This window comes from Enhydra lutris, unplaced genomic scaffold (assembly GCF_002288905.1).
Source record: "Enhydra lutris kenyoni isolate GAN:26980312 unplaced genomic scaffold, ASM228890v2 scaffoldscaffold43, whole genome shotgun sequence".
Classification (NCBI taxonomy): domain Eukaryota; kingdom Metazoa; phylum Chordata; class Mammalia; order Carnivora; family Mustelidae; genus Enhydra; species Enhydra lutris.
In genome coordinates this window covers 12,727,924-12,746,656 of record NW_019154127.1, presented here as the reverse complement: position 1 = coordinate 12,746,656, position 18,733 = coordinate 12,727,924, and the positions used below count along the sequence as shown (strand labels likewise).

Sequence of the window (18,733 nt, the reverse complement as noted above, 5' to 3'; positions counted from 1 at the left end):
TAAGCATATGAGCGGATGTTTCTGAGTGAGGATGACAACCCCCAGTGGGACAGCCCATCCTCCTAACGACAGCTCCGTAACAGCACACGGAAACAGAGAACCAGGATCAAAGTCTACAGTAAAGAACCTTCTCTCTCTAGAATGCCGCTGTTAGCGGTTCCGCTCAGGAGACCAAACTGATGGCTGTGAATCACAGTGAAACACGGCCACCTCGGGGGCTGTGAGGGAGCCTGGTGCCCCGGCCACACCCCGGGCTGGTCACAGCCATCTCAGGGGACAGGCTCCAGGTCAGTCTGGTGTGCGGTCAAGGCTGAAATTGCAGGACAGGTTTCGTTTTGTTTTGAAGAATTTTAAGGTATGAATTATGATCCAACAGAAACCAGTCAACAATGTGTGGTTTCATCGGTTTCATGAGTACTGTCCCCACACTCATGAAATTCTACAAATCTTACTAAATTGCTTCACTGAATAAAAGATGTTATTCTAGCAAACTTGCAAATGAAGAGTCTAAATTAGGAAATGTATGAACTATAGGAAAAAATAAAGACTTCCAGACCAATTATAGGAAAAACCACTTTCAGATTCATTACTTCCAGTCAAATTGGTACCCATGTGTAGCTATCAATACACTCACTATACTATTTCAATGAGGCACTTTTTAATTTTAATTCCTGTACAGTTGCCTACAGTTTCAGGTGTACAACACAGTGGTTCGTCACTGCCATGTGACCCCGGTGCTCACCACCACAGGTGCCCTCCTTCATCCCTACCCCCTTCCCCCATTGCCCGGTCGACCTCCCCTCTGGGGCCCATCTGTGTGTTCTCCAGAGTTAAGAATCTGTTTCCTGGTTTGTCTTTTCCTCCCCTTTGCTTCTCTAATTCCACATGAGTGAGATCATATGGTATTTGTCTTTCTCTATTTTGCTCAGCATAATACCCTCTAGCTCCATCCATGTTGGGGCAAACAGGGAAATTTCATTCTTTTTATGGCTGAGTAATATTCCTACACACGTGCGTGCACACGCGCACGCACGCACACACCCCTTACTTCTCCCTTCCCCATCCATCAGTCAGTGCACACTTGGCTGCTTCCGTATCTCGGCTACTGTAGATAATGCTGCTATAAACACGGGGGGCCTGTATCCTGTGAATTAGTGTTTTCGTATTTTTTGGGTAAATACCTAGAAGAGCGCTTGCTGGGTCCCAGGGTCGTTCAATTTGTAACTCTCTGAGGACCCTCCACACTGTGTTCCAGAGCGGCCGCGCCAGCCTGCATTTCCGGCAGTAGCGCACGGGGCTCCCCTTTCTTCGCATCCTTGCCAACACCTGTCGTTTCTCATGTTGTTGATTTTCGTCATCCTGGCGGGTGTGAGGTGGGATCTCAGGGGGTCTGGATTTGCATTTCCCCAATGATGAGTGTGTCTGTTGGCCGTCTGGGTGTCTTCTTCGAAGAAATGTCGTTCATGTCTTCTGCCTGTTCTCGATAGGACTGTATGTTTTGTGGTGTTGAGCTAAGTTCTTCACGGGTTTTGCAGACTCACCCTTTATCAGATTTGTCATTTGCGAGTCTCTTCTGTTCATTTTGTTGTTTCCTTCACTGTGCAGAAGCTGATTTTGAGAGACCCCGACAGATGATTTCTGGTTTTATTTCCCTTGCCTCGGGAGACGTATCTGAAAGACGTTGTCAGGGCCGATGGCAGAGATGCTACTGCCGGCGCTCTCCTCTGGGGTTTCTGTGGTTTCAGGCTAGGACAGGTGCTCGTGAACACTAAGCAGGCTCTCCAGGGGACGGCATGCAACCGGACACACAGAGGACAGACAGTGAAGAGCTCCTGCCCAGCGAACAGAAGAGTGCCTCTAGCCCGGAGCAGGTACTGCACACTGAGACCCGCCTGCCCCTTCCCGGTTCTGGAAAGCACTTCTGGGCCACTCGTCGGGCTGGTGGAAAGCCCCAGATCCAGCACTTCTGGTCTTTATCTAAGCAAGCTCGGCCTTTGTTGGAAAGGGCCCCAGCTACCAAATTCCAGTCCTCTGCAGTGTCTGGAGGGTGCAGAGGGGAACTGGGAAGTCACGGTGGGTTTTCCAAACTACACCAGGGGTGCGGAGTTGCCTCCTTACAGAGCCAGAAACCCCCTGGGCCGAGCAGGATACGGGAAGCTGTGCGCCAAGGGCCCTGCAGGGTCTCACAGCACCTGTGGCGCCCTCGGCAGTGGGCAGGGCCTCTTCGGCCAGGGAGCCCCATTCCTAGGCTTCGGAATCAGAGAGCAACGGGGCTCCCCAAGATTAAAACAGACACACACGGAGACATGCACACAGCGGGGTGAGGGGAAGTGTGTAATAACATGCTGATGTTCAAGTGAGAAGCCCACGCCATGCCCAGAGGGGCCCGCAGCCACACTGTGCTGGGAGGGCACCCCCCAGATTCGTGGCTCCACTGCCGTGCCACGTGGAAGGCACCTTTAGCACTGAGACACCCACTCGATGCTCGGAAGTGTCCGCTGAGCCACAGCCGATCAGAAGGATCCTCAGAGAAGCCAAGGCTGGGCAATGACACGTGACTACAAGGTGACAAATTTTGACCACCAAGAGGTAATCATAAAGACCTGAAGGAGGGAAGAGGGTCCTCCTGGCTCCGTGACGCTGGAGCCCCTTCCTCTTCACTTGTCCTTGCTTCCGCACCGGCCCCTATCCTCACACAAGCCGGTCAGGAAGGCAGTCAGCGTCCCGCCGGGCACAGAGCGGCGGTGATGAGGGGGTGGGTGACGCGTAACTCCGAGCCCAGGGGATCTGAGCCAGTCATTCTGGGAAAGGGGACACCAGGGTGTCTGGCCGAGCTTGGGGGGCATCCTGGCTGGTGACCCCCATGGGGTACAGCCCCCTCCAGCGCCTTAGCCCTTCCTGCCGTGTAAGAGACAAGGGACCAAAACCTGCGTGGTCGTGGGTACGACAGGGTCGGCCTGTGGTATGGCCAGACCGGAAGAAACAAGGCCTGCCCGGGGCCCCTCGGTGACACGTTAGTCAACAGACTTTGGCAGCAGGAGCCAGAAAGGGAAGAGGGAATTGATACCAGAAGACGCGTCCGGCTTTACCGGTCATTACAGTGCCACAACACAGGGGCTCGCCTCAAGAAGGTTAGTGTTCAGTAACGAGCAGGACTTACAGCCGTCAGACATCGATTAACATCTGATGCCGTGGACCCGGTACTTGTGTCCCTCCGAAGCTCCTGAGTGGAACCCCGAGCCCCACTGTGGTGGGCAGAGCCCTCAGGACGGAGTCCATGCCTTGTAAGAAGAGGCCCCCAGAGTTTGTGTCCCCCGTGCTCTCTCCAGCGTCCCAGGAGAAGGCAGCCGGCCGGGAAGTGGGCCTCGCCAGACCCCAGACCCGCCCGTGCCTAGATCTGGGGCTTCCTGCCTCCAGAAGGACATGTGTGTTGTTTACGTCACACAGTCTATGGTATTCGTGTTACAACAGCCCAAACTAAGACACCCAATTTTTTAAAATGCACACTGAGCATTGAGTAGAGAGATTAGAGCACTGCAGTTGACTTTCCCTAAATTCCAAGAACCAAGAAGTACAAGACATCATTTTTCTCTTTCCCGTTATGTCAACAACCACAAATAAGTTTTTGTAGGCAGTAAAGAAAAAAAAATTAAGAAGCCCATTTGGTACATTTATCCTTAAAGGTGTTTGATTTAAAAAGAAAAGAGCTTGTAATTTCAGTGCGTAAAACCGAGTCTGAGGTGTCCCGGTGGCTCAGAGCTGTGCGGCAGAGCCCCAGGAAGGACTGGTCGGAAGGACACTGAAAGCCAAGGGGCCCGTTGCGCTGCCTCCAGGCCTCCTTTCTGAGCAGGACTGGGCAGGTCCCTGAGCACTCTGCCTCAGTTTCCCCTTCTGGAACATGGGAGTGTCAGGGTGGAGGCCTGGGAGATGACTCTCTTCATTACCTCTTGGGCCCACGTCCCATTCCCAGCCCTCCCTGTCCATCTCCTGAACCCTCTGGCCCAGGTCGGTGCTGACCCACCCCTCCTCCTTCAAAGCCCTATCCATGCCCCCTGCTTAGGGGCGGCTCCCAAGACTGGGCCGGAACCAGCGCCTGCTCGCGCCCCACCCCCCCGGGCTCCGTGCTTGGCATTTAGCTGCTGCGGGAACCTGCTGGCTTCCCGTCTGTATCCCACACCTGCCCCCCAGAATGGGAGTCCACAGGACAGGGGGGACCCCGTGGCTGACACTCCAGGTGGGCCTGACCTAGGGCGTGCCTGGGACACTGAATGCGGCCCGCAGTCGTGGGACCGGTGCGCTGCTTTCAGGCTGACGACAGACTTGAAGTCCAGCCAGCTACCCAAAGAAACCGCACAAGCAAACGCGGGTCTTACAGGAGAAATACGAGACCTAAGTTTCTCACCAAGGCTGGGCTCTGACCTCTGCGAAGCAGCGGAGGCGGGTCCGACTCACCGGGAGCTTGTTCTTGTCGTCCGTGAAGATCTGCTTCTGCAGCCGGAACCTATGCGTGCCGTTCTCACAGCCCTTCGGCTGCGGGGGCAGAAAAGCACGCTTAGCAGTGACGGACTCAACAGCCAGACGCCGCATCTGAATGCAGCGTAGGAAGCTCCGCACGAGCCTCTCAAAACAGCCGCCCAGGGCCAGTAAGACGCAGGGTTAAAATAAACCACAGGCCCAAGGGGCCGGGGGCTCAGTCGGTCGAGGGACCAACTCTCAGGTCACGAGCTGGGGGGCACGGGATCCAGTCCTGTGTTGGGCTCCGCGCTGGGCGTCTGGGGGACTCTCTCTCGCCCTCTCCCTCTAGCCTCGTGCTCCTGTTCTCAATCTCCCTCAAATAAACAAATAAAATAAAACAAAGGCCTAACTGGGGGCTCTAGACCTTCAGATAAAAGAAAGTGAGAAGAGGATCCTCTCGGGAACAATAATCGAGGACTGGGGTATGAGGACGCGCCACGGTGCTGAGTGTGTCAACTTCACTTTCCCTCACGGCTTTGATTTTTTTTTTTTTAAGATTTTATTTATTTATGTGACAGACAGAGATCACAAGGAGGCAGAGAGGCAGGCAGAGAGAGAGGAGGTAGCAGGCTCCCCGCTGAGCAGAGAGCCCGATGCGGGGCTCGATCCCAGGACCCTGAGATCATGACCTGAGCCGAAGGCAGAGGCTTTAACCCACTGAGCCACCCAGGCGCCCTGGCTTTGATGTTTTTAAACGACCTTGAAAGGAAAAGCCTGTAGAAACAATACTGGGTGACATTCTCCTCTGGTGAGAGAGGAACCAAGGTCCCCCTAGGTCAGTAGACGGTTCAGAAGGCAGGGTCAGTGCGTGCAGGAGACACGTGTGGCCCTTCCCTCGGCTGGGCACCACGGACTGGAGCTGCTGGGCCAGCTGTAAGGGTTAATTCTCAGCACAACGAAACCTGGATCCCTGTAAACTCTGAAATCCATGCTCATGGAAGGAAAATGGCTTTTAAAATGTTATAAAATATCGCCTGTTGTTTGAAGACAGTGACTTTCAAAACTGAGTTTTTATATTTGCTTAGGAAGGTACCAGAACCCTTCTTTTCAAATTAACTGTGCTCAAAAGCTCAACATATTGACAAATGGACAGAAGCAGGACTCTCTGGCCATCCGCTCCCCTGGCCTTAGCACATGGCAGAGACCAAGAGGAGACCCTGCCCTGGGGCTGCCGCCCAGAGGGACTGGTGGTGAGGAAACGGGGAGCCCAGGAGGCTCTCAATTGAGTCAGCGACCCGCTCTGACTCCTGCTTCAAAAAAATCTTCCGAGGTCGGGGCGCCTGGGTGGCTCAGTGGGTTAAAGCCTCTGCCTTCGGCTCAGGTCATGGTCTCATGGTCTCATGGTCTCAGAGTCCTGGGATCCAGCCCCGCATCGGGCTTTCTGCTCAGCAGGGAGCCTACCTGCTCCTCTCTCTCTCTGCCTGCCTCTATGCCGGCTTGTGATCCCTGTCTGTCAAATAAAGAAATAAAATCTTAAAAAAAAAAAAATCTTCCAGGTGAGGTGTGAAGCATGGCTTTTGCAGGAGCAAAGGGGAATTACTTTAGGAGCCTGAGGAGAGACGCTGGTGCCACGGGCCAGAGCGGTGGAGGTGATATCCCGCGTGTTTAGGACTCCCGAGGATCTGGCCTGCCCACAGCGAGGACAGGGCTTCCGCGACCGACACAGGGAATGTGGAGCCCAGCAAGTTCATGGGGTGAAGTGGGGAGATGACCCTAGCTGTGGCCCATCTGAGCCCGCCAGAGGCCCTTGCAGGGATGGCAGGGGGCAGGGGCCTGTGTGACCGTGGACCTCAGGGGATGGCCCTGCTGGGGGGAGGCGCTGACCACCAGGGCCTGTGTAGATCTCTGGCGGGGAGGGCACAGATGGGGGCTTGCGCCTCTGGAGGTCTGGCAGAGGCGAGGGGCCAGCTGGTGTGGTGGGGCATGGGGTCTGGAAGCCCAAGAAAGAGCGCTGCATGAGGGAGGGGAAAAGCATATCTCCTGGGGGCTCAGCCATAAGACTCTGCCTTTGGCTCAGGTCATGATCCCAGGGTCCTGGGATGGAGCCCTGCATGGGTCTCCCTGCTCAGCGGGGAGTCTGCTTCTCCCCCTGCTGTGCTCTCTTTCTTGCTCTCTAATAAAGAAAATCCTAAAAAAAAAAACCAAAAAACAAACAAACAAACAAACAAACAAAAAAACAAGTAGTGGAGAGGGTCCTTACCGCCGCCAGGAACGAGAAGCAGGCGATGTCCTTCGGATCTGCAAGACCGAACGGGAACAGCAGTGAGCCCGGGGCTGGGCGTTCCCACCACCCAAGAAATCACCCCAGAGCCAAAACACCACCTGAGACTGGACCGAATGAGGAGCAGTTGAAGAAAAGGACAAGGCCCGCACCCCACCGGCACCCCTGTCCTTCCGTCCCTGTGACACACGCAAGGTGAGGTGGGGGAGCTTTGGCAAAGGCGAACTGTCGCGCGCGTGAGAATGGCTTTGCGCTACGGGAAAGATTTCACATGGGACAAGCGGAAACAAGCAGAGCGCGTGCGCACCGCAGTGGCGAGCCTCGGAAAATGGCCCGCGGGACAAAGATCGGGAGGAACCGTGAAGACGTGCGCGGTGGGTGACCTGTACCATGCGTGATGGGCTGTCCCACTTTACGGGATTAATCACAAATACAAATTAGTGGGAACAAAACAAAACAGCCAGACCTACGGCCACAAGGAGCCCAGGGAAGCAGATGCCCTTCTTCAGAAACCAGGCGGTGGCCTCCAACAGCCCTGCCCCTCCCCCAGCCCAGAATCCGGGTCTTTTTGTCACTTTTGGTAAAACAGCTTCTCTGGAACGCCACCAGCCTGGCTGGGGCCCGAGCGGGGAGGAGGAGCCGGGCGTTCTGACCCTACACACCGGGGTCTCTGTGCTCAGACACTCGTGCATGGGTGCCCGGGGTCCCAGCACGAGGGGAAGTCAGAAAGCTACAGAAATGCCCCCTATTGTGAGGCCAGCTGCCTCCAGAGCAAAGTCCCCGTGCAGAGAAGTCCCTCCAGACCACGGCTGCAGGGAGTCGGTGGGTGCGTGGCGGGGGAGGGCACGTCCCCAGACCGTGTGACGTCCAAGCGGAGAGGCCTACTTAGGGGTCAGGGTCTGTACTGCGGTGATGAGGTCCCCCAGCTGAGATGTGCGGTCTAGTGCGCGCGCCACAGAGATGGAGGCACAAGCGCTGGGGACCTCTTCGTGGCTCCTGTCAGGGGGCCTCATCAGGGGCAGGAAAGAGAAGGGCCTGGAACACCCAGGGTACGTCCACCTGTTCTCCCATGGACGCTCAGGCCTGCAGAGAAAGGAGGGCAGGAGGGAAGGCGAGGAGGAAGGGGGGCTGTGGCATATGCACGGCGAGGGAGGGAAGAGGCTATGGGTGGGCCAGCGCGTGTTCTACGAGAAATGGCCAGTTGCCCACTTAATCAGCAGGGGAGGCTCACGCAGTGGAACAACGATGGCTGAGGAGACCCAGATGTGTGCCATTTCCTTTTAAGGAAAGAGTTCCCGAGGTTCCAGAGAATAATGTTCAACTCCTTGGGTTCTGGGGAACCCAGGTTTGAGAAACAGACTTCAGAAGCACCTACATAGCTCATTGCAGGAAAATGTCTTTCAAACATGTATTGTCTCTACACGAAAAGGCAGTGTTTATAGGACACAAAGTTTTTTTTAAAATTATTGTCTAAATGAAAAAATATTTTTTTTAAATTGAGTCTGTAAGAACACATCTCAGGGACCTAGGGAGAAAGTCTGAATGGGCGAGCAGGCACCCGCTAACCCCAACTTCACCGCTTAGTGTGTGACCTTGGGCAGGTCACCTACAGCCCCTGAGCCGTAAGACTTTTCTCTGGAAATCTGCCAAATAATATCCGCCCTAAGCCTGGCCCTGCGCCTGGGACACAGCAGAACTCCTGTTACATGGTGGCCTCCTCTCCCCCGAAAATGTCCTCCTGATGACGAGGAAGAAGGCCACAGGGCACGTGCCCACTAGTTACTTGGGGAGTCTGAAAGGTGTCTCATCTCCAGTACAACTAACAAAGCAAACCTCGGATTTTGATACAAGAGGGTAGGTAGATGCCAACACCCGGTGGGAGCACACAGGAAGACAGCAAGAAGACATCTGGTGGGAAGGCAGAGAAGTGCCAGAGTCAGGCATCCATGAGCCACGTGAGCTAGGCACCGGGGAGCAGCCCCAGCAGAAGGCAGGGGAGGAGAGCAGGTAGCCAAGGGTGGTGGGACGGGGACGACCAGTCCTGGGGAGACCAGCCAGGGTATGTGGGGGAGAGCAGGCACCAGCTGACAGAGATAAATCGGGTGACCCCGGGCTCTGGGGGGACCCAGTGCAGTGAGAAACGTGCTCCGGACCATGGAAAGCTGGGGAGGAGGAGGTCAGGTGTGGGGAGTCCAGGAAGGAGGGAGGAACAGGGGCTCACCTGACATCTCGTGTTACCTGCAGTGAACGTACTACTAAGGGCTGAAGGTAGACACTCTCAGCGTGAATCCATCCCTGACCATGAGAATGTGTTGAGGGGACAGGAGGGCGGTGGGAGGAAGGTTCTGAGTCCAGGCCTCAGTCCCACCGCACTCACCCTGCCCGTGGAGCCCCGAGTCTCCCATCAGGGTCAGCACCCCGCCTACCCTGCAGGTCACGGAGGACCCGAGGAGCAGGAGACGCAAGCCCAGGTCTGCAAGGTGTGCGCCTGTCCCCTGCCAACTAACAGCAAGGTGTGCGCCTGTCCCCCCAGTAACAGCAAGCCTCCCGGGACAGTCTGGCAGGCACGGTCCCCTGGCCTCAAGGCTTGGTGGGCCTGGGGAAGCTGAAGGATTGCACTTCTGTCCCCCAGCAGGCCAGGGTGGAGAAGCAGCGATCCAGGGTCACCACAGGAATAGGACAGGGGCCGTAGGTCAATCCCTGGATGGAATGGGAGGCCCCAGCAAGAAGTGGGGGGAAGGCGGCTCCAGGAGATCCCCGTGTGGACCCTCTCCGCCCTGTCCCACCCCCTTGGAAGCCACAGGAGGGGTGGCCCGGTGGGAAGAAGGCTCTCATTTTATAACAAAAGACAAACCACAGCTTCCTTGTTCTTGGGATCCCTGCCCTGAGGAGGGGACGAGGCCCCGCCTGGGAGAACCGGGCTGAACGGGTTCGGGCACTAAGATCCGGGTGGCCAGCGGCTGTTCCCGTCTCTGGCCATACACCCCATTCCTTAGCGCATTTCCTCTTGCCCCTGGAACCAACCCTTTATTGGCTGAGGAAGAGAAGAAAAGGGACCGTGGACTCTTGACCTCGGGCAGGACACACCCGGGGGCCCCTGTGCAGGAGCCAAGAGGACTCGCGTTGTTCTCCAGGTGACTACTGCCTAAGGAACAGGCTGGAATGCCCCGTGACAGAGCTCCGCGTGCTAGCGGGCCAGCCTGGAGGACAGGTGACACAGGGGACCTTTCCCGGAACTCCGTGACACTCACTGCAATTAAACGCCACAGGTTGGTGACACTGGCAAGCAATGAGAAAAGAGAACCGAGAAGCTGAGTAAAACACGCCTTAACGTCCCGGAGGAATTTGGCAGCTCCCAATGCAGAGCTGAAGCTGACGCCCACATGGGTGGCAGCAACGAGCCCCTGAGCACCCCTACCTGGGATTAACAGCCATCTAGTGCCTATGATTTTATTTTGCTTTAAGGCAAATCGAAGCAGCAAATGCCCAATCCAGCTCCAAGAAGAGCTTGGGGGACCAGGTGCCCTACCCCGTAACGGCTGAAGCGGCTTTCCTATCACCGGACTGACGGCCAGGAGTCCTTGTCCTGCCAGATTCTCGATTTGAAAATTAATTTCAAACCCAATTCAATCAGAAGTCTGGCATTGTTCCCTAGAAGGGAACAAAGAATTTGATTTTCTGGCAGAACACTCTTCACCTGATTCGGATACAGGGTCTGCAGTCACGCAGTGATTTCATGATATTACCCTGTCAGAAGGCAAACAAGCTGGGGAGATGCCCGTTTGTGGCAACAAGACAGCTGAGCAGGTGCTGGGAGCTGTGGCCCCGGGGGTGAGCGACGTGGCAGATCTCACATACAGGACTCCCGGCACCAGGCGCACCACGCATGCCCGATGCTGGGGATGGGCAGGAGAGGAGCTGCCACGTCGCTTGCTCCAGAAATCAGGAGACAACAGGAAATGCAGCAAGAGCCAGAGAGAAAGCGCTCACGGGAGAAATCTATACCTGAAGAGGGAAGTCCACCCGGCCGGGGGAGAGCCAGGGCCACTGTGGGCCTTTCCCTTAACACCTGGCCCCCCAAAGCCCCCCGCCGGGACGTCATCGCCAAGACCGCATGTACTTACGCTCGATGAGAAAGAGAAAGCACACTATGCCCATGGCTGCCACGATGGCCCCGGGGACGATGAAGGACAGGCCCCAGCACGTGGACACCCAGTAGCCAGCAATCAAGGATCCCAAGATGTTGCCCACGGAGGTGTGCGAATTCCAGACCCCCATGATCAAGCCCCGCCTGCAACACAACGGAACACAAGACGGCACACGACGCTGAGAAGTTGCTATGCGCCGGCGGGTGCGGAACAGACGGTGCCCAGGACGTGTCAGGGCCCCACGGAAATGAGCGGGACGACAGATGCCACGGCCACGAGGCAGACGGACACGGGAGACGCGCGCAGAGCAGCGTTCTTGCCGGGCCTCGGGACGAATCATCGCACGCCTGTCTCAGGGCTTAGTGAGTCTGCGCTTAGGGAGAGTGAAAGAAGCCTCTGCCTGAGCTTCTTGGAAGGGCCCAGAATGAGATCTGCGCCTTCGTAATCTAACTGCAGCTGTGTGAGAAACCCCCATTCACAGAGCCCGCCGGAGGAGCCGGGTGCGGGTCCTAACAAAGCTCGCGGAGCCGGGCTCTCGCTCTGCTTTCCATACCGTGTTTAGTGGCTTCAGGCACTTCTAACCTTGGGCCCGGCCACGCTGTGCGTCACATGGATATCACCATGTCATCCGGACTGCGTCCCGTCACCAGAGGCTGAGTGCGGCTCTGCTGCTGGGCGCTGGGTGACCCACTCAGGACCCTGCCACACTGCCGTGTGCCTCTGAGTCTTGGGAAGATAGAGCTTCTGCTTCAGAAGATGTGGGGCAGGGCCCCAAGCTCCAAGTTTCTCCCAGGCTCGCAGGGGACCAGCTGTGCAGAACAGACTCGCCCCAACCATGACACGGAATGGGCACCCCAAGTCCCAGAGGGTTCAGTCGCCTTCCTTCATAGAGTGAACTAATAAAGGTGGCTTTTTCTGCAGTAAATATAAAGAATAACTAGAAAGAAGGTGGTCTGGTTTTCACCAGACTCTCAAAGAACAAATGCCGCTGGAAGCGGGGCCACCTTCGCTCACCTTCCTTTCCCAAACCAGTTGCCGAGGCAGGTGACGACGCTGGGCCAGCCGGTGGTCTGCACCAGTCCGTTGATGATCTGCGGCAGAGAGGAAAGAGGGCTCACCGCCAGCCCAAGAGGGTGCGTGCCCCGTCCTCAGGCCCGGCTCACAAAAGCTCACTCCGCCCTGTTGCTGGCAAGTCTGGGAGCACAGCGGAGACTCCCACAAGAAGGCAGCAGAACACTCTGATGGGAGCTTCAGGAGCCAAAGATGGGTTTGAAACCACGTACGCGTGCACGTGTGTGTAATTGTGAGCGTAACTGTGTATAGGGAGGCTCACGGACCACACGTTTCACTTCTTGTATCCCGACCCTCTGAAAGGAGCACAGGCAGGACCCTGCGCTTGTGACAAGCATTTCTCCGCTTCTCGAGAGTGCCCTGAGCTCAGGCTCCGAGAAGGGGCTCAGGAGGGAGGCAGGTTTGCTCTAGTCTCAGGAGCATCAAGGGCAAGTTCACAACGAGACGGGAGACTGGTCCAGCCGACTGCCTCCCCCCACCACCGCTGCCGCTGGGCGGGCCAGCCCTCCGGGAGGGAGTCGGGATGACTGTGGGTCTGGCCTTGGGGCCAGCCAGGCTTGCCTTCCCTCTAGGAACACGCTGGGACTCTGGGGAACTGTTCATTCCCTCCCTCTAACTCTCCATTTTACTATAAAGTGTGAATCACCGTTGTAATTAAAACACCCAAACTTTTCAAGTCCTGCGGCAACACTTTAAAAAGCAAATTACATACAATCTGCTTTGATGACAGGATGGCACCCCCAGGCTGTGTGGAGAGCCTCAGAGGCTGAGCCGCAGTTTCACAAGCCATTTTCCATTGCAGTCGGGACTCACCCATGGGGCCGAGGGGAGCGCTGGAGCAGGGGCTGCAGGAAGGACGGCCCCGCGGGATGGGCAGAACCTGTCCTGGCCTCTCCTCCCCTCGGAGCACCATGGGGCTCTCTCCTTGCCTCCCTGTTGACTGTTGGCAAGCCCGGAGCCCTCCCTTCCTCCTTCCCCAGCCACACCTCACGTCCCTCTGACACCAGAGGTCAAATGCATCACAGGACGCATCTCAAAGCCTTCCATGTGAGGGAGGAAGGGCTCCCAGGCTTCCTGCGTCCGTCCCTGTGCTGGGGTGCTGATGTGGGTGGGAGTGCGGTCCCTCCCACGCCGGCAGACAGGACACGGAGCTGCCCCAGCCCGCAGCTTTCTCCCGTGGCAGGGGTGGGGACCCGAGGCCCAAACGCCCAGTCCGATTTGTCACAGACACCCGGCCCCTGGGAAGCCACAGACCCAGCCCTTACCTGAGTTACCACGTAGAATCCCAAACTGTGGATGTTGTAGAAATAGCCTAACCCGAAGAGGGCGGTGAAAGCGCCACTAGCCAGCATCCCAAACGTGAGGTAGTACCGAATGGGCAGGCGCTCCCCTATGATGCCGCTGAGGATGGAGAACAAAGAAGTGAACGTGAGAAATGAGAAGATGGACACACCCATGATGTGAAGGAGCTGTGACCTTTCTGGAAATTTCCACGCTGTTCTCAGAGCTTTCAGAACTCGAACGCGCTACAGTTTCCAGGAAGACTTCATCACAACTGTGTCCAGCAGAGCTCACGAACCAGAGACTGGCCATCGGCAACGTCTTTTAGGACTTTATTTCTGGAAGGGCCACGGACTGTCAAGTCATAAACCTCAAACACCGTGACTTGCGCATGACGGCTGCCAGTTAAGACCACCGGAACCCCTGGGGCGCTCCGTTGGGGAAGTGTCTGACTCTTGGTTTTGGCTCAGGTCATGATCTTGGGGTCCTGAGATCGAGCCCCACGTCGGGCTCTGTGCTTAGCGAGGAGTCTGCTTGCGCTCCCCCGCGCCCCACCCAGAACGGGTAAATAAGATCTTCAAAAAACAAAACAGTAAAAACCTGTCCTGCTAGTTAGTCCTGCTTTTATATAAACAACGTCCAGTGTGTGTGCACAGTATTTTAAAATGGTGATGTTCAGACTGTGGAGGTGTGTCATGAAAAGGGATCACCTGTCGCCTCGGGACGTCTCTCGGCCCTGAAACTGTCGCTAAGTCACCTGTGTCCACACACGGTGCTGAACGGGCTCTACCATTAGCTGACCTCCAGCCGCCACCACTGTGACCTGGTCTGAAGACAGATTTTCTTTAACGCGAGTGCTGACACAGGGGGCCAGGGCTACGATGCTCCTGTCCCAGCAACGTCACTTGATAACGAGCTGGCCTTGGGGGACGATTCCGTGCCAGAGCTGTCTGGGACGGCTCCCATGAGATCCGAGCGGGCGAAGGGCCTGGTGCATGGCGGCTGCCCTTGTCAGAGCAGCTCGCGCCTCGGCAAGCAGGCCGCCTGGGGAGAGCCGCCGCTGTAGAGCGGTTTGTCACCGCCACTTGTGAGGGACAGACACTGGGACACCAGACGATCGTGGCCGCCTGCAGTCACTGAGAAGCACGGCTCTCCCTTCCACGTAACCACCCCGGAGTCGTATAGACAAGAAATACAATGATACCCGCCAGCCCCGGGAAGACCACTCAGGGAACGATCTCCAACTCTGTCCTTCATCTCAAGAACCAAGACAGCAGGACACTTCTCCTTCTGAAGTCCCCAGAGAGGGACCATCTACCTAGCACCAACCAAATGACTAAAGGAAGTAATTTAAAATTAGGAATAATTTATAATTGTAAATATTTATGATAGATACTTATAACCGTTTAAATCAGGTATAACATTCAGGCCAAATTCAAAGTTGCGCAGAAACGTCACAAGCTCAAGAGCATTCTAGAGCTAAGCAAGTGACGTTTTTGAGCTTGCTGGTTTCGGGGCAGAGAAAATGTGTCCGAGAGAGGCTGGCTGTGCTGTCCGGTGTCACAGGACGGAGGTAATGCCCCCGGCCAGGGCTGACAGATGTTCTCAGTCTTGCGGTATGATAATGGGCCCAACTTAGTCTATACTCCGTTTTTAAAGAAAAGGCCTAAGGGAACAGACGCCGCTCCGTCTCACATCCGATCCGTACGGCGACTAAAGGCCACGCCACCCCCACTGGGAAAGGCTTGCGCTGACACAGGCGCCCCTGCAGACGATTCACCTGCCAAACTAACAACTCATTTCACCAGCCACGTGCCCTGATGTCAGTAAAGGCCACGCAAAGCAGTGGATGCCCTTGTTACAGTCACGAGTCTACTCCAGAATCTAGGCTAGATGGAATTTTGTAATAACCCTCCTTAGCGACTTGCATGACACACTACCTTTGCCAGTGAAACAACAATAAAACCACCTTATTTAAAGGCTTCACCTCAACACTCTTGATGTGCTGCGGGGTCATTCCTTGCGGCGAGGGGCTGTCCCGTGCTGTAGCACGCTTAGCGGCCCTGCTCTGCCCGCTACACGCCGCCAGGAAGCCCCTTTCTCCTGTTGTGACAACCAACCACGCTTCCAGATCCTGCTACATGTTGCGGAGGGACAAAATCGCTCCCAGCTGAGAAGCACACGTAAATACTATTTTCTAGTAACCGAGAAAAACACATTCGAACTTTTGGGTCTTTTTATACTATAGGTTATCGGTGCCCGGTAAGACTGCGGTCTTCGGGTATCAGTATCTGATCTCAAGATGGAACAAGGCCAGCCGCCGGCTGCAGCTCATGCCCCAGGAAGCCGAACGCTCCCCCGCCTTCTCCTCGGCTGGGCTGTGTTCCGCTGTGGGGCACACACAGACGGTTTCGCATCCGTCCTTATTCATTCGTTCGTTCAGGCAAGTTCTGCAGCGCTAGGTAACTACGATAAAACGGGGGACAGCCGCGCCACCAACAGGAACCGCCTGCCTGGGCACCGGCCACCCACCAACTGCCCTGAGCTGGGGCGGGGGCAGGTCTAGAGGATGCCATGCTCCGGGGGGACTGCTCCAGGAAAGAAGCTGAGCAATTACAGGGATCCCCAAGATTCTTAAACCTCTGAAGATCTCTGAACAACAACAACAAAAATCTCTTGAGCCAAGGGCCTTAGTCCCTACGATTTTTTTCTTTTAAGATTTTATTTATTTGACAGAGAGAGAGAGAGAGCACAGGCAGGGGGAGCAGCAGGCAGAGGGAGACGCACACTCCCCACTGAGCAGGGACCCCATCCCAGGACCCTGGGATCGTGACCTGAGCCAAAGGCAGATGCTCCACTGAGTCCCCCAGGAGCCCCAATTTTTTTTTTAAAACCTGGCTGAACTGATACAACGCCGGTTTTTAATCAGGTAATCACCTGTCCTGGTACCGACATACCATTTCCACCTTCCCGGGTCAATCTGGAATGGGGTAATGATCACACGGAAAGATGCTGGGAGCGCTCCGTGGGCCAGGCTCTGTTCTGAGCGTTCGTTGGGTCCTCGCCACGATCCTGTCAGTTAAGTACCGTTCTCTTCGTTTCACAAAGGGGAGACTGAGGCCCACAGAGGGGCAATGACTGGCCCAAAGCCGTGTGAGCCAGCGCTGGAGTCGGATTCATTCCCAGCAGCATGCCTCTGGGGTCCGTGCCCCAAGCACAAGGAGGACGGTGAGGCACCCTGTGGGGCCGAGCTGGGCAGCGGGGAAGAAACTGCTCTGACACTGGCAACCGGGGTCATGTGGGCAGACGGCAGCCCCGGAGACCAGAGGGGAGGACGCGCTCCGCAGCATATCCCCGGGGGCCACCAGCACCCCGCCCCTGGTGACCACATCGTGGCAGGATTCACAGTGCGTGTGAAACCCCAGGGCCCAGAGCGCTGTCCCTGGACGGTCTGCCCCGATCAGCACACTACCTGGGCCGTCTACGTGCGATTTGCAGCGGCGCCCTGACCAGCAGGGCACCCCGCGCGGGCTGGCTTTCACTTTGCCCTCGTTTCTGAGAAGACACAGGAAGGGAGGCAACCTGCGGATGCGTTTTGCCCCAGAGGGACAAGAACCATCAGGGGACGGAGAACCCTAGCGGACCTACCTCAGGTACATGCCAATGGCATAGGCGCATAGAAACGAGTAATCCAGGGCCCCGAGCAGCTGCTGGTAGTTGTCCTGGTCTACAGGGGTGAGAATCAACAGGAAACGGTGAGTACTGTTCGCTCTGCACCCAGCACCGGCTTGTGTTCCGGGGCAAGACGACAGAACACACACGTGCCCTGTACAGTTGGGCGGTGCGCTCAGGAGAACGGGGCTGCTCGCAGCACAGAAAACCTGGGGGAACACTTGGGTGGCTTCTTGACAAAGGGAAAGAGGGCCGCCACATTTTCAAACAGTCACTAAACAAATGTGGATATGACAGGAGATCCCCACTCGTCTGGGGGAGCACGTGGGGCCTTCACTCTGCCTCCCGTGTGGGTCTGACTGCTCCTTGGCCGCCCCAGGCCAGCCCCCGCTCCACGCCCCCCACTTCCAGGGGTCCCCCTGTTGTTCCCCGCTGTTGATCTCTCAGCTTCGACATGGACAAAACACAAGGGGTCCGCAGCAGGTCCCCCAGGCCGCAAACCTGTCAGATGGCAGCGGCTCTGCACGCAGGGAGGGGCAGCTGACGGGAGACCGCGGTTCTGCGGCTCAGATGGGGCAGGCCCGGCGTCCAGCAGCACCCAGCCGCCCAGCCATGGCGGAGCCGGAGGACAGGGCGCTTCCGGAAGCCCCGACCCCAACTTGCACATGGGGGGGGACAGAGAACTCACCAAACGGGGCCCAGCTACAGTCCGTCTCGTTGTCTGCTGACTGGCGGTGGGGCGCGCCACTGGCTTTCTGGTTCCAGCTGTTGAACTGGACTTGCCCCTCGTGCAGGGTAGCGCAGTATCTGTGCAGCTCGCCCTAGGCCACCCGCGGGGGTCAAAGGCCAGAGGGAGAAGGTGTGCTCAGGGCAGGTTCTGCAGGCTCGCACCGGAAAGCCTGCGCAGGGCAACCCCATGCCTGGGGAGTGAGGCCCCATGGGCGCGATCTGTCTGCAGGACCCACAGAGTGCCTGCGGCGACTGAGACTCGTGGGGCCCTCGGCCGTGGCCAGCCCTGAGAGCACACACAGCCACACAGGCCTGCGTGGGGCCCCCGAGACGAGTGCCCTGAGCAGCCGTGTGGCAGAAGCTGCCCGCTGCCGTCCCGGGGCCGCCTGCCCATAGTGGAAGCAGAGACTCCTCGTGCTGATGTCTACAACCCAACCCTGCCCAGCAGAACACGACACAAGCCACAGGTCCATGCGACAATGAGGACAGATCTCACAACCAAGGAAGCCTGACACGGTGCCAAAGGCAGAGGACTTAACAACAGAGGACAGGGCACACGGAGCCTGGACCTGGAGCTAGAAGGGGGCCAGACCTGAGCCCAAGGGATGACTGCCCAGGGGGGCATGTAAACATTCGCCAGGCTAGATACTGAAGGTCCGAGGACGTTGCTGTGTGCAAATCAGATACCTCACCCAGAGAACCAAATAGCCAGGGCACAAGGCCACCAGCCCACCGAGCCGTCCCCGGAGGAGCCAGCAGGCAGGCCAGGGGCAGGGGGAAGGGGAGCGGGAGGCGCAGGGGCTCTCGGGGCGGGTGTGGGGCCCGAGCAGGCCACTCCTGCCCTGCCTGTGTGCCCGCCCGCCGACAGGGTTGCCCCCATCACCCACAGAACGCTTCCCGGGATTGGAGATGCCAAACACCACGTGTCAGCACTGCGCTCGGGACGGGGTGCCCCGTGAGGAAAGGTGGCCATTGCGGTGGGGCATGGGGGTGCCAGGAAGGGCTGGAGGGGCGGTCACAGGAGACATGCGAAGGGCACAAGGGACACCGGGGGCTGCTGAGGAAGAGGAACCCCGCTTCCAGAAAAGTGCCACAT

The 18,733-nt window shown here is 57.0% G+C and overlaps 1 protein-coding gene across 2 annotated transcripts in view; it reads right to left on the bottom strand.

Annotated features, from left to right (window-relative positions):
• Positions 1–18,733, bottom strand: part of LOC111155734 (solute carrier family 37 member 1) — a 58,654-nt gene that overhangs the window by 19,602 nt on the left and 20,319 nt on the right. Inside the window, exons 4-10 of one of the 2 annotated variants that reach the window (XM_022516099.1) lie at positions 17,597–17,729; positions 16,885–16,963; positions 13,221–13,356; positions 11,899–11,975; positions 10,861–11,027; positions 6,716–6,753; positions 4,420–4,530 (exon numbers count right to left, since the gene is read on the bottom strand). In XM_022516099.1, coding sequence (XP_022371807.1) covers positions 4,420–4,530; positions 6,716–6,753; positions 10,861–11,027; positions 11,899–11,975; positions 13,221–13,356; positions 16,885–16,963; positions 17,597–17,729 — 741 coding nt within the window. The remainder of the gene's footprint in view (positions 1–4,419; positions 4,531–6,715; positions 6,754–10,860; positions 11,028–11,898; positions 11,976–13,220; positions 13,357–16,884; positions 16,964–17,596; positions 17,730–18,733) is intronic. The other variant, XM_022516100.1, reaches the window with a different exon arrangement.